This window comes from Ochotona curzoniae, unplaced genomic scaffold (genome assembly GCF_017591425.1).
Source record: "Ochotona curzoniae isolate NIBS_2020 unplaced genomic scaffold, NIBS_Ocur_1.0 scaffold_2587, whole genome shotgun sequence".
NCBI classification, from domain to species: Eukaryota; Metazoa; Chordata; class Mammalia; order Lagomorpha; family Ochotonidae; genus Ochotona; species Ochotona curzoniae.
The window spans coordinates 8605775-8620205 of record NW_024467096.1 but is presented as its reverse complement, the minus strand read 5'-3'; the positions used below and the strand labels follow the sequence as shown (position 1 = coordinate 8620205).

Here is a 14431-nt window from a genome sequence, read left to right as displayed (position 1 = left end):
AACAGTCATGCCTTTATTCTTTCTATCTGGACATGTAGAACGCTGTGCTCTCACATGTGGATGGGAGGACATCCTTACTACTCTGCTCTTCTATCTCTACTTCTGTCAGTGTGTCAAAATTCTTCCCTTTAATGCTGGGATAATATTGTCCCTAGCTAATGGATCATTTAATATGGTCATTACTCTTCAACTCCACTGTTACTGATTTGGATTGAGAACAAGCAGCGATTCGCATAAATTATCACTAATTACCAAGCATTGTTAATCATGGTTTTATACATTAAGCCCCATGTTCATGCCATACAATGCCTCTTGTGTAGAGATAAGATGTTACAAATCACTTTCACTATCATAATTGACAACAACAACTAATCTTTCTTGAGTATTTGTCATTTATTCCTCACTGAAATCCTATACAGTAGCCATTACTATTTATCAAAATAAATATTAATATGTTTAGTTTATTACTGGAATATGAAAGAAACTGAGTCTTGGAGATTTTAAAAATAATCATTGAGCAGCTCAACCTATCAGACATTCCCCTGTGTTTCCTTTCTGCTGTAAGTGGCAGGTGTTCACAGAACAGGAATAAAGTCTGGTGGTTAAGAAACTTGCTTCCCACACTGAGGATTTCCCCTCCCTGGCTCCTGACACCAACTTACTGCCAGTGTGAAACCTGGGCAGCAGTGGCTGAAGTAGTGGGCTCCTGCCATCCATGTGGAATATTACATTGCTTGCCTAACGTCCAACATGGGGCTGGTTCAGCCATGCTCCAAACTTAGCAGACATCTGGGGAGTGACCAGGTAGATTGAATCATCCTTTGTCTATCTCTTTTTCTCTCTGCCTTCTAAATAAATATTAAGTACACACACACACACACCTTGAAACAAGGAGAGACAGGCATTGTGGCACAGCAAATTAAGCTCTCACGTGGAATGCCCACTTGGCTTGAACTGCTTGGTGGAGTAGCTGAGTTCCAGCTAAGCTGCTTGCAATCCTGCTTCCTGTCTAAGCATCTTTGGAGCCAGCAGATGACAGCTTAAAAGGGTGGGCCTCTGCCATCCCTGTGGGAGACACAGATTGATTCCCGGCTTGGCCCAGTTCTGGCTGTTGTGGTACCTGAGGAATGAATCAGCAGATGAAAGATCTCTCTCCTTTTCTCTCACACTGTTGCTTTGCCTTTGAAGTAAATGAAAACCTTTAGAAAGAATTACTCACATTAAAAGAGGCAGAGTCCCCTACTCTCTAATAATGAAAATGAAAATACAATACTAAAGAGGTAAACATGTCACCCATAGCTGCAGTTGTTCCTATAATGTCCACTAGTTCTATGACAACAATACTAATGTATATTCTTTCTGTGAACACAAAGGCAACTGCAGACTCATATTTGGTCACATTAGCAGCTAGAGTCTAGTATATGCGGGCCAAAGGTAAAGAGATGAAAAGTTAAACCCTGAACTGCTTAGCAGGCACAATGTCTGGAGTTGAAATTTTCTCTAGATCAAGGGACAACATAGAATGTCAGTGAAAGGTGATTTGTGGAATCAGGGATTGCTTATCAGGAGGGGGCTCACAGAAAATACTCGATTCATATTGCTCTTCAGGAAAAATTAGCTGTATGCCATTTTCAGCACGGGAGCATGAATAGCCTGCATAAGACAGGCTTTTCTTGACTGTACTGGTTGTCACATCTTGCTTGTCAGAGCACATTTGTTTTCTATTGCTGCCTAACTCACTAAGTGGCTTAAAGTAGCACACATTTATCATTTTGCTGTTTCCATGGATTAGGGTCCTAAGCTCAGTGTCTCATAAGACTGTGTGTCATATGGGTCATTCCTTTCTCACGTATAAGCAATTGACAAGATTCAGTTCTGCCCATTTCTCTTGCTGGCAGTCATCTAGAAGCTATCTCCAGTTTTTAGAGATCATTCACAGTACCTGGTCGCACCGTACCTTCGATTTTCAAAAGTTCAGCACAATACTTCTTGAGCAGCAGATCTTTCTCATGCTCCAAATTTCTCTAACTCCAGGAAAGGCTCAATCTGTTTTTAAGAACTTGTTCAGGGGCCAGCTCTAGCAGATTAAACCACCATCTGAAATACCAGTATCCCATATGGGCACTGGTTGGAGTCCTGGCTGCTCCACTTTTCATCCAGATCCCTGCTAATGACTTGGCAAAGCAGTGGGAGATTGCCCAAGAGTTTGAAGATTCACATTGGAATCCAGAATGAAACTCTTGGCTTCAATTTGGCATTTGGCTCCATCCTAGCTGTTACGAACCAACAAATGGATCTCTCTCTCTCTCTCTCTCTGTCTCTCTGTCTCTCTCTCTCTGCTTTTCTGTAACTTTGTCTTTCAAACAAATGAGTAAATCTTTACCAAAAAAGGGAGCTTGTTCAGTTATTAGGCCAGGTACACTCAGTTTTCACTCCGTTTTCTTTTTTTCTTTGGTAGAATACTTTCTGGCTACACTTAGAAAAATCTTTGGAGCTACATGATATAACATAACAACACATTCAACTGGAGAGAACTACAGAAGAACAAAGGTCATCAGTCGGGTTCCATGTGAGGTACCCCAGCATATGAGGTGATTAGAAAATCCAGCTAGAAAAATAAATCAGGCTAGAATTTATAAGGCTCTAGTTTTTATTCACATCAGCTACCAAGACTGTTCTTTTGGAAACAGTTCCTAATTTTTCATATTTTTAATTTTATTTTTAATATTATTTACATAGTTGAGAAGGGTACACTCCTACATGGGTTTCTGATTAGGGTGGGGCAAGTTGAGACACTGATGAAAGTAGATAGGACAAATGTTTCATATTTTCCCCTTCATTTCTCGACCAGGGTTGAGAAAAATGTTTCCAATGTCTATTGGCTGGCTAACTCCATTTAGGTACATCACACCCCAAGACACTCTGCAAAGTTTGGCCAGCAGAGTTGTCCAACCTGTTCTGCTTTCCATCCTCTGATGGGATATTCAACGTCCTCTGCTGGCTTAGATGAGCTGGCTATCATATGCCCCTTGTGCATCTGGACATGCTTTCCACAGCACAGACATCAGCAACTGAGGAGGCCAGTCTTGATGCATGAATTCCAAGTTTGGACCACATATCTTGTGATTTTTTTTTCCTGTGGCAGGTGTTTGAGTCCAGCAATTTAGCTGGAAAGTTTCCCCAAGAAATTTTACCTGAGGTGACCTCAGACTTGGCTCTTGCATGTGCCAGCTAGTGTAAGGTCAGGTTAGTCAGTCACCCACTCCAGCCAACACAAATATCAATGGATGAAGCTCCCAAATGAGTTCCACCCCCAGCTCTGTCTCTCACGTGAACTGATGGGTGCTACAGCCAAGCCCAGCATGTCCTGCCACAGGTCTGGTCTCAAATCCTGGCTCCTGAGAGTATCAGCTTTGTTCCGGAGTCCAGCCTAGCTCAGTCCATCACCACTTCCCAGCTTTCTTGGAAATCAGCAGTCTCACAGAGGTAACCTACAATTCCATGCAGAATCTGCCCCCAGGTCCAGTTCTCTAGCAATATGATGGGTGCTGTGGCCCAGCCTGATGTGAACCACACCTTGCTCTGATATTCACAGGCAGCAACTAAAGCATGCCTAGCTAGGCATGCCTCCAACACCAGCTTTTGAGTGTATCAGCAGGCAATGGTGATGCTCTTTAACCTAGCCAAGGTCACCTATCAGGGGCAGGTCTCTTGACCAGACCCAGACATGCCCTCCAGTTTCCCCCGTCTAAATCATTCTGTCTCAGCTCTCTTGCCTACCTGTAAGTGTGGTGGCCCTGTCCATGAAAGACCCCAGAAGTCATTCCTCCCCTGTCAAACAAGCCCTTAGCTACTTCCCACTCCAACATCTCCCCAGACCCACTTCCCTGAGCAATCTGCATCCCTCCACAACCCCCAACACCTAGGGATGGGGTGGTATGTCTCAGACCTGCATTCCCCAACTTCCCCACATATCTTTTTTTTAAAAAAATGGAATAGGGCCTGGCGCGGTGGCACAAGTGGTTAAAGGTCCTCGCCTAGCACACCCAGGATCCCATATGGGGGCCGGTTCTAATCCTGGCAGCCCCGCTTCCCTTCCAGCTCCCTGCCTGTGGCCCAGGAAGGCAGTCAAGGACGGCCCAAAGCTTTGGGACCCTGCACCCGCGTGGGAGACCCGGAAGAGGCTCCTGGCTTCGGATCAGCATAGCATCGGCCATTGCGCTCACTTAGGGAGTGAATCATCGGACGGAAGATCTTCCTCTCTGTCTCTCCTCTCTGTATATCCACCTTTCCAATAAAAAAAATAATAATAAAAATAAATCTTTAAAAAAAATGGAATAGTCAACCACACTGGCACACTGGAATACATAACACAAATTTGGCATTAGCCAGGCCCAGAATACCTGCCAGCTATTGGCTGTTTTCTCTCAGCTGTGTAGCACTCACCTAGGTACAAGCCCAATTTATTGTAGGTAATCTGATTTGATATACAGATATCCCTCTACATACAGTCCATTTCTTGAACTTCCTCCTTAAGTTTTAGAACTAACTATAACTCCCCCAAATTTCCTAAGCAATATGGATTAGACATAACTATTGTTATTTTTTTTCTTTTCAGCAGAACAAACTCCTATTAAAGCATTCCAGGATGAATTCTTTCTGCATACTTTATACTGACAACCACAGTTCAGCTATAATACAAATCAAATACTTTAATTTTATTTTTCAGGCATAGTCAGCAAGCCATGTCACTGATAATGCCACCTGTGTTTTGATAATTTGAAACAAAAACTCAGCAGTGAACCCTGTTTTGCTATCTCTTGCCAATCTCTCCCCTACAGACTAACCTAGAGAAAAATTTGAATTTTGACGCTGTCAACCACTGTAATGTTGTTTCTCTCCCACAGCTAGGTATCAGCTGAAGATTGCTAAGATTGTCCTCATCAATGTTGTCTATATAAATATTGATCAGGGACTTTAAATTTCTAGTTCAATTCTCAGTTGCAATTTTAATCCTTTAAACTTGAGGGGGGCAGGAGATAGGGATGAGCCTTTCATGGAACGTGAGATAATCTAGATGCTCAAAGTTCCCAATTTCTCTTGCCAACTATTGACATATTATTTCTTGGTTCTGATAAGGATGGACCTCAAGTGACCATCCTTCCCCAGGTTTTACCTACAGCCGAGAGGTATACACGCAACATCAGTTTCACCCATTGTGTTTGTGTATATTCCTGCATTTCCAACTAATGGGCACAAAATAAATGAATCTATTAATTTAATAGCATTTCCCACATCTCATTCATGAGCCTCACAAAATATGTGACTTGGGAGATAAGTAGTGCTGTCCTTGGCACCCATCAAGTCCAAAAAAAGTCTTCACAAACACATTTTTAGTAGCAGAACCTCAACCTAAAGGGCATCTCTGCGATCTCAGAGTCTGGGACTCCTTCACTGTTTATCATGAGGTCCAGTTCTCCGTCTTCCACATCACGGTTATCCTACCTTCTGGACCCACTCCCATTGTTAATTTGGCATGTTCTTGGTAGATGTCTGTACAGAAAGAGATTCGGGAAAGGAGGATGGTCTTTAGTGACCTATGCGATCAAACAAAACTGTGGCTTGTGTGGAGACAGAATTAAAGTCATCCTTGGGAAAACAAATATAGCAGCCAAAGAAGACCCCAAAACAGAAACAAAGACTACCACCAGATATTTTGGCTGAGAAGATACATAATACTATCTTTTTCCTTCCAGAAAGAGAAAAATCAGAACGATGGCTGCTGTTAGCTGAGAACATCCCAGAGGCTCCTCAGAGATTCTGTGAAACATCAGTATTCAGGAGAGAATGTTCTCTCTCTGTGTGTGTGTCTCTCTCTGTGTCTCTGTCTATCACTCTCTCTCTCTCTCTCTCAACACACACACACACACACACACACACACACACACACACAGGATTCCATGGATCCCAACCTGTAGAAAAAATAGTTCATTCTATTACACCTTTAGAGATTCATCAAGTACTAAAGTACATTTGCAAATCTGAGTTCCACTGTGATCTTCCTACTTGTACAGGAACTGTTTCGGAAATGCAATGTAACTTTATTTAACCTTATCCCAATCCCAGATGGTAGATGTTACTATTCCCATCCTAAAAATAACTCAGAGAGGTTAAATAACTTGCCTCCTGGAATTTGAACCTGAAGCCAAATCCTGTTCTTTCAGGCTTTGAACTATAATCCTGAGGACTCCAGATTCACTTGTCTGTGTTGTGATAGATACTGTGGACTGTCCGTAAAGCTGTTGTTCTTTTTGAGTCAGTATCAGGAGAAGAAAAGAAAATCAAACTGCAGATGGTAGGTCAAGGGTGGAAACACCTGAGCATGGTGAATGTTCTGGGAGAGGAGTGGTGAAAACAGAGCAGTTTGTTGGCAGCGGGTTGAAGTGGGAAAGGGTGGAGGCAGGCAGGAGCAGGTTGCGAAGGCCAATAAAACCCTAAGCCCAATCCATTGTGTGGGGTGTTATGCAGCTGAATGACATACTGTCTATCAAGTAGCTACCTGGGTGTCCAGCACAGTAAGCTTTAGAAGTTAGGGCCTATAAAAGGGGGCTGAGGGTGTCATGGGAGTCCAACTCTCGTAACTAATGCAGTGCTTTATTTTGGTGCCAACCTGTGCTCGTGAAATGATGGATGCAGGGGAACAATCTGCTGTGACTGAGTGGGAAGGTCTGTTGTAAATGAGACACTGCTGGGACAAGTAATAGTAAGTAATTTTACTCAAACACCCAGAAAGAATCTAAGCTATTGGGAAGACCTGTGAATTATTCAAGGGCAGTGTGTTCTTGCCCAGGTCAGATTGGGTCTTGTAGAATCTTCGGGAAGTGAACAGTACAGTCTCAAGGCTGGAATGAACCATGTACAAGTTTCATCCTACTCATTAATTTTAGACAGTGAATTTGTTTCCAAAATTTATTGTTAGCTGCTTCTTATAAAACATAGATTTCTGATTCTCCTTAGAGCTCAAACCTTTACTATTATTGTGCTAAATTCTTTATCTAAGAAACAAAACCACCATCTGCTGACTTACTGCCAAAAATGCCTGAGATGACCGAGGTTGAATCAAAGCCAGGACAGGATCGCAACCCAGGTCTGTGCTGTGAGTGACAGGAACTCGGCTACTTCTGCCTGTTAGGATCGGCATCATTGGGAGTGAGGCTCAGGTGCAGAAGGATGGCATCCAACCCAGGAAAAAGATCTGACAACACTGGGCCTGCTGACCTGCGGGGCAGCGATTGTCCAGCGCTTAGCTTCCACTTCCATGCAGCTTACTATTGTCTTTTATTCTTAGGTGACCCCAGTTCCCACCAAGACTGTATCATATCATTCACAAGCTTACCTCATCCCTGTCTGCCTGAAAACAGAACTTATGAAAGAGAACTCTGTAGTACAGTCACCTTCCCTCCCCCAGAAGGTCCTGGCAACATGAGGTCAACATAACAGGTTTCTGAATAGCAAGTTTTTGTGGAAGTCTCCAGAAATGTGTATCCTCTATCAAAAATCAAGGGAACTGTGGCACATAGACCATCATTATATTTTTTGACATCCATGACATCTCTGTGATTGAAAAAGTTAAGACCCTGGGTTCTAAGCTTTACAAATTCAACACCTGGCTAGCGAAGAATGCATATCAATATAAGATTCTCATGGCACTCATTATGTATTGGAAATCATCAGAAATGGCACAGAACTGAAGAGCAGTGAACACAAGTGGATACGTTTTCCTTTTCTGCATCCCTCCATTCCAAAAATGTTTAAGCACTGCACCATCACTGAGCTTTTAAGGTCCAACAATTCAGGCTACAAATGTGAGCCAAATTTGTAACATTAAATTCCCAAGCAGCTATTTTAAAGGAGCAAAAAGAAGCAAATGAACAAAATCTTCTTCAAATCTTTAATTCAACCCAAGATAGACCTAAAATGACATCATTTCAAAGTGTTAACTAGCATTAGCAAAATTAATGAGATATATGCCATTTTTCAGTCAATGCATTTTAACCTAGATTGGATATTTCAATGAGGACTCAGCTGTTCCTCTATGATCAAAGCTGCATATGGCCAGTGGTTACCTTAATGGACAAGTTGGATATACATAATAACATCATTTCTTTTTCATTGATTAACAAATGAGGGCTGGGACCAGAGCTATGGCACAGCAGGTAAAGCCACCACCTACCTCACCAGCATTCCATATGGACACTGGTTCGAGTCAGAGATCATCCATTTCTGATCCAGTAATCTGTTGATGTGCCTAGGAAGGCAGCCTAGGATTGTCCAAGTGCTTGAGCTCCTGTGCCAATGTGAGAGAGCCAAAAGAAGTTCCTGGCTCTTGATTTCAAACCAGCCCAACTCTGGTCATTGCAGCCACTTGGGAAGTCAACCAGCAAATGGAGGATCTGCCTCTCTGTTTTGCCCTCTCTCTTTCTCTGTGGCTCTGCCTTTCAAATAAATTAATAAATCTCCTAACACTTAAATCAATAAGGGCAAGAGGGGAGAGAGTGCATGTGAATTTTCCACAGCTCTCACAGGGAACTGGTGAAACCAGCCAGAAAATTGATACCTGTCTACTATAGGAGCCAAGTCCTCCAGGTTCTTCCCCTTTCCCACCAGGAGACCCTCCCTCCACCCTTTCCTTCTTGGTCTCCTTTTCTCTTTGCCTAACCAGAGATGAAGTCGTCATCTAGACAGCACATTGTGAAAAGAGCCAATGAATGGGCTGGATTCTTAGCTGTTCCTGGCAGGTTAATGACCTTGGGCAAGTTGCTTAACCACCCTGGTCTCAAATTCCTTTTCTATGAAATAGGATTAGTTTCTCCACCACTGAGTTCTGAGGATTAAGTAAAATCATAAATGTAAACTTCTTATCCCCACATAGACACTGCAGAATTTTCAAGTTTTGAATGATTATTTTTTCACTATTTATATGTGTATGGTAGAATGAGTGAAGGAAAGAAAGACTTGGAGGTAAATCATTTCTTAATACATACTAAAATCCCTGGTTAGCTCTCCTTCTTCAGTGCCTGCTACTTAAAACTTCTCTGGTCTTAGAAAAAGCAGCCATAGCCCAGGTTATGCAAAAGTCCCAAAAGTGTAGGAGTTAGAAAAGAATTTTTGCTGGTAACAGAGTTTGCAAGACCAATGGCAATGCTATAGATAAGAGAAGGAGCCCTGAGAGAACCATGCATCTTCCACTTCCATATCTTTCTAAGAAAACCTCACACAGGGATCACTGTGTGTGAGGTTGGCAAGAAGTTTGCCATCCAAGGACATCACCTCCTCAGCCTGGAAATGGACTCGCACTTGTGGCTGAGAGCCCTGTGACTTTCAAGGAGCCTGACCAGACTTAAACATTTCCAGATCCAGAAGCCAGCACCATCCGGGCTGCAGTCTGTCTTCTGTAATGTAGCTGAAAGCAGTAGACCCTGCCCACAGCCCTGGACATGCTAAAAGGACTAACAAAAAGCAGGGAAAACTCACCAGTTCATTCTCCTCTCCTTGGTTGAGCAAAGCCCGGTGGTCCTTCCTACTGTTCTCCTCCATTGAACGCAGATCCAGGAAGGTTGCTCCTGGCTGTTTGCAGAAATGTCACAACCACCTCTGCGCTTGCGAGCCCAGGCACTGTTTGTCATTGCTGTTCTCAGGTGCTTTTAAAACCTGCTGGCACACACCTTGCCTATTAGACTAACAAAGGAAAAAAAGAAAACCCTTTCCCAGCTGCCGGATTGGCTGCTAATCTATCTGCTTGTTGCTGTTCTGTTTTGTTTTGTTTGACCTTTTTTCTTCATGTCACTTATTTACCGAGGTAGATGTTCAGTGCCTCCCCATGTAAGGAATGATGAGGGAGCAAGGATTATGGAACTGAAAGATAAATATTATCCTATGCTGTTAGCAAGCATCTTAGCCCAAGGATGGGGATGGCCCCTTGGCTAAGATGGCCATTTGGAAAGATGAACCAATATTTACTTGTTTACTTTTGCCTTTTGCGTGGCATATACATCCACAACCAAGACCCAAAGTAATCCAAATAATGAATAAACATTATTTTGTTACACAAACACAAAGCATTCAGAGCCTTCTGGTAATCGCAACTCCTCACAAGTACTTTGGAAGTGATATGCTCACAGGTCCCCAGAATGAAGATGCTGACATTGGGTCTATTCCCCATTCAGATTATTCATTCATCAGGTCAACATCTAGAATCAATAGTCTTGAGGATCTTACTTGAGACACCAAAGCACATAGGCTGTGGAAAAATTAATCACATCTATTTTAAGCTCTACCTGTTTGAAAGTCTGTAATAGACTTCGAAGCTTAGGCCATCTAAATCAGATGCACTGCAAATCATCTAGCAATGTACCCCAGTGGCTTAGCCAGCCTCCCACAGCCTCATGGTTAGCAAGGTCACTGATAATGAGCTGAGGTCTCCTATAGGAGAAGCAATCTCCGCATTGGCACGAGTTGCTTCCTCTGGGTCACTCTACAGTATTCCTAGCCATCAAACTCAAGAGACTCTCCTGAGACTCTCCAAGTTGTCCACCTAAAGAAGACAGATTCTAATCACCTGTTCCTGTAAGTAGACCATATAGTACTCTTATGAATTCAAAAAATAAACTCCTTTCTAATAAGGAAGAAGTTTTCTCCTTGGTATGGGACAAGACAGGGGCCTCCAGTGACAAGAGAGGAAGCAAGATCCAGTAGAGAAGACACAAAAATAAGAAGAGCAACACGCTTTCTATCCAACGTGAAGTTGAAGGAAAAAAACTGAAAGAATATCTCGGCTCTTCCACATTCACTGATCCAAACAAAACATCCAGAAAAGAAGAAAAGGACAGAGATAGGGAAAGAAAAGCAAACAGAAAAAAACAAAGATTTCTCATGGTTATACAGCAAAGATCTCTGAGTAGATTCAGGGCTCATGGCCAGATTTCCTGTGTCTTAGTCCAATTTATTTCCACCAGGAAATTTTACCTCCTCTCCTGCCCTATTTTCTCCAGAACTCTGCTGTAGACATGACATGCCTCCACTCCTGGCCCAAAAGATGCACACATTAACGTTGTAATGTGCATGATGGAGCAGGTTAGAACCACACTTTAAATTCCTACTTTACAGGGACAGGAGTCTCAAAGCCTACTTCCCCGTGCAGGTATTCAGCTCTGAATTGAATGTTTTGTCTGGATTTCAAAGCACTCTCTTTTTTCACAAAATATTTGTTTGTGTGTTTGTTTGTTTGTTTGTTTGTTTAGTTATTTATATTGGAAAGGCAGATTTACAGCGAGAAGGAAAGATAAAAATCTTCCCACCCCCCAGTTGACCGGATATGAGCCAATCCAAATCTAGGAGCCAGGGCCTTCTTCCAAGTCTCCCACATGGGTGCAGTGTCCCAAGCATTTGGGCCATCCTCAACTGCTTTCCCAAGCCACAAACAGAAAGTTGGATGAGAAGTAGAGCAGCCGGGACATGAACCATGCTCATATGGGATCCTGGCACATGCAAGTTGAGGATTTTAGACACTGAACCATTACTCCAAGTCCTCAGAGCTGTCTTGGTGGTTTCTCTTCTGAGGGAACCAAGGACTAAAAGCCACCATGTCACTACATTTCCAGCACACATGCTGCTGCACCTTGCCAGCAGATACACACTAAAAGAGTAGGTTGGAGACCACTTGTAGCAAATATTTGCCAGCGGGCAATAAGATTTAGGTTTCAACAGAAATAAGTGAGAAAGGGTTCCATTAAGGCTACTCTGCCTTCATGGCAACTGATGTTTAACCAGCACACTTGCTCCTTGGAGATACTATGCTGAAGACATACAAATACCTCTAGACTGAGAAGCCTCAGAGGCTTGGTATTTCCTTTCTACCAGCTCCTCTATTGGGAGTCTTTCTTTCTTCTTCTTAAATAAAACTTTGTTTCTTCTACTCTCGCCATTGTATCCAGCCTTGCAAATTGTCATCGACACCAGGACACAAATCCAGACTCATATCACCAGTTCTCCAATAAACTTCTCTCTACTAGAGTCTTACTGGAGCATCAATTTCACTAACTTTGTTAAACACCTACGTGAGCAGGATGATTTGATTAAGAGAAGCTGACAGCTTTGATAGCAAAAAGCAATAACAATTTTCAATGTTTTAACAAAGGAACTATGCAGAGCTAAGCTTGTGGTTGCTAGAAAGGGTTGGTGGAGCAGCAGAGGTGGGAGTCCTCCAAGCAGTGATTTGGAGACCCAGGTTCCTTCCAGCTGCAGTACCACCATCATCGGCCTGTGGTTTCCAAAGCCATTGTGATGATATGAAGAGATATGTATGAAGGATAACAAACGAAGGTTTCTGAGGCCTAGACCTAGAGGAGGTGGGCTGTAAGCATGTTGGAAGACTAGCTAAAACTCGGTCAAGTAACCACTGCTGCTTGCAAGATCACCTAGGAGTTGGTCTACCTGTGTGCCAGGAAGAAGAGGAAGTGGATTTTTCTGGTCACCTGGCAGTCTGTGCCACACAAGATCCTACAATAATCCCAAGCAAAGGAATACATCCAACTCCATCTCAAAGGACTCCTAGCTTGTAGAAAGACAGCTATTACAGAGGTATCTGTTTTGTAAGGCAGGAGTGGGGAGGGTTGCACTGTTGCAGAAATAATGAGGGGCTACAGAAACCCAAGAATTTCTGTATCAGGTGACAAAGAAGGAAGCGGTTTATGATACCTGAATGAAAGGCTTTGTGGGCCTGACACGATAGCCTAGCAGTTAGTCCTTGCCTTGAATGCTCCACAATCCCATATGGGCTCTGATTCTAATCCTAGCAAACCTGCTTCCCATCCAGCCCCCTGCTTGTGGCCTGGGAAAGCAGTTGAGGACAGCCCAAAGCCTTGGGACCCTGCACCCTTGTGAGAGACCCGGAAGAGGCTCCAGACTACTGGCTTCAGATTGGCTCAGCTCCAGCCATTGTGGCCACATGGAAGAGTGAATCATCTGACATAAGATCTTCCTCTCTGTATATCTGACAGCTCAATAAAAATAAATCTTAAAAAAAAGAAAGAAAGGCATTGTGGGCACTTTGCAACACTACAAATGTTAGCATGTACTTGAATTTCAAGCATGACTTATCCTCCATCTGAAATTTGAAATCAAATGCCTTTTGTTTAGTTGTACTCAACTCCTACCGCTTCCACTCCTGATCAGCTCCAGAAGAAATCCATTCACACTTGGCCTACAGACTGGAACAGAACAGAGAGAACTTCCATTAAGAAATATAAATAGGACCACTTTGCTTTGGACGCACATCTGGATTGTTTTCATGTCTTTGCTATTGTGGATTGTGCTGCTGCAAATATAAGACTACAGATCCCCTTCTCATATGCAGATTTCATTTCAATTGGGTATATTCCTAGGAGCAAGATAGCTGGGTCATATGGTAGATTTATTTGCAATTCTCCAACCACTCTCCATACTGATTTCCACAGTGGTTGTACTAGCCTGCACTTCCACCAGCAGTGAAGGAGGGTGCCATTCCCCTCACATCCACTCCAGCAGGTGTTGTTAGTTGAGTTCTGAATGAAGGTTAGTCTCGCTGGATTTACATGGTATCTAAACGTGGTTTTCATTTGTATCTCTCTAATGGTTAGGGAGCCTGAGCATCTTTTCATATGTCTGTTAGTCATTTAAAGCTGTTCTTTTGAAAAATATCTGTTCATTTCCTTTGCCCATTTTGTTATAGGGTTTTTGTTTTTGTTTTTGTTTTTTTGTGTGTTTTTTTTACATTTTATTATTATCATTTTATGATACAATTCCATAGGCTCCTGGCATTTCCCTTATCTCTTCCCCAATTCCCTCCCCCTATCCTAGTTCCTCTATATCATTATTAAAATATAGTTCTTCATACACAGTCATATGTCCATCATTGCAGGCATGGACAATGGCAGAGAGTCCAGCATCCTATTGTCAAGATGTAGTGAACAGTTTCATTGTAAGTCCATCTTTGTCTAGAAGTAGAAATGCATACTACACTGCATCCTTACATCTGGATGTTAGTCTCCATTTTACAGCTACTGTACATGCCCTTAAATGAAAAGTCATAATACAAAATCAACAATAGAAAGAAAAATAGAAATTTACAATGCCATGAAGTTAAATGACATGTTACTAGATATGACAGTCTCCTTTACACAGCTACTATACATCCCCTTCAATGAAAAACCACAAAACAAAATCAACATCAAGGAGAAAAAAGAAATTAACAACACCATGAAGTTAAATAACATGCTAAGAAATGACTAATGTGTAGCTGAAGAAATGAAAATTAAGAACCTTCTTGAAGAAAATGATGCCACTGCATGATCTGTGAGTCATTGGATGATTTAATCAGAAGAAAGTGTTTTGA

The 14431-nt window shown here is 42.5% G+C and overlaps 1 protein-coding gene across 1 annotated transcript in view; it reads right to left on the bottom strand.

Annotated features, from left to right (window-relative positions):
- ATP13A5 (ATPase 13A5) overlaps window positions 1-9597 on the bottom strand; it is a 106691-nt gene extending 97094 nt beyond the window's left edge. The window contains exon 1 of the mRNA XM_041002818.1: window positions 9535-9597. Coding sequence (XP_040858752.1) covers window positions 9535-9597 — 63 coding nt within the window. The remainder of the gene's footprint in view (window positions 1-9534) is intronic.
- Between the last annotated feature and the right edge of the window lie 4834 nt (window positions 9598-14431).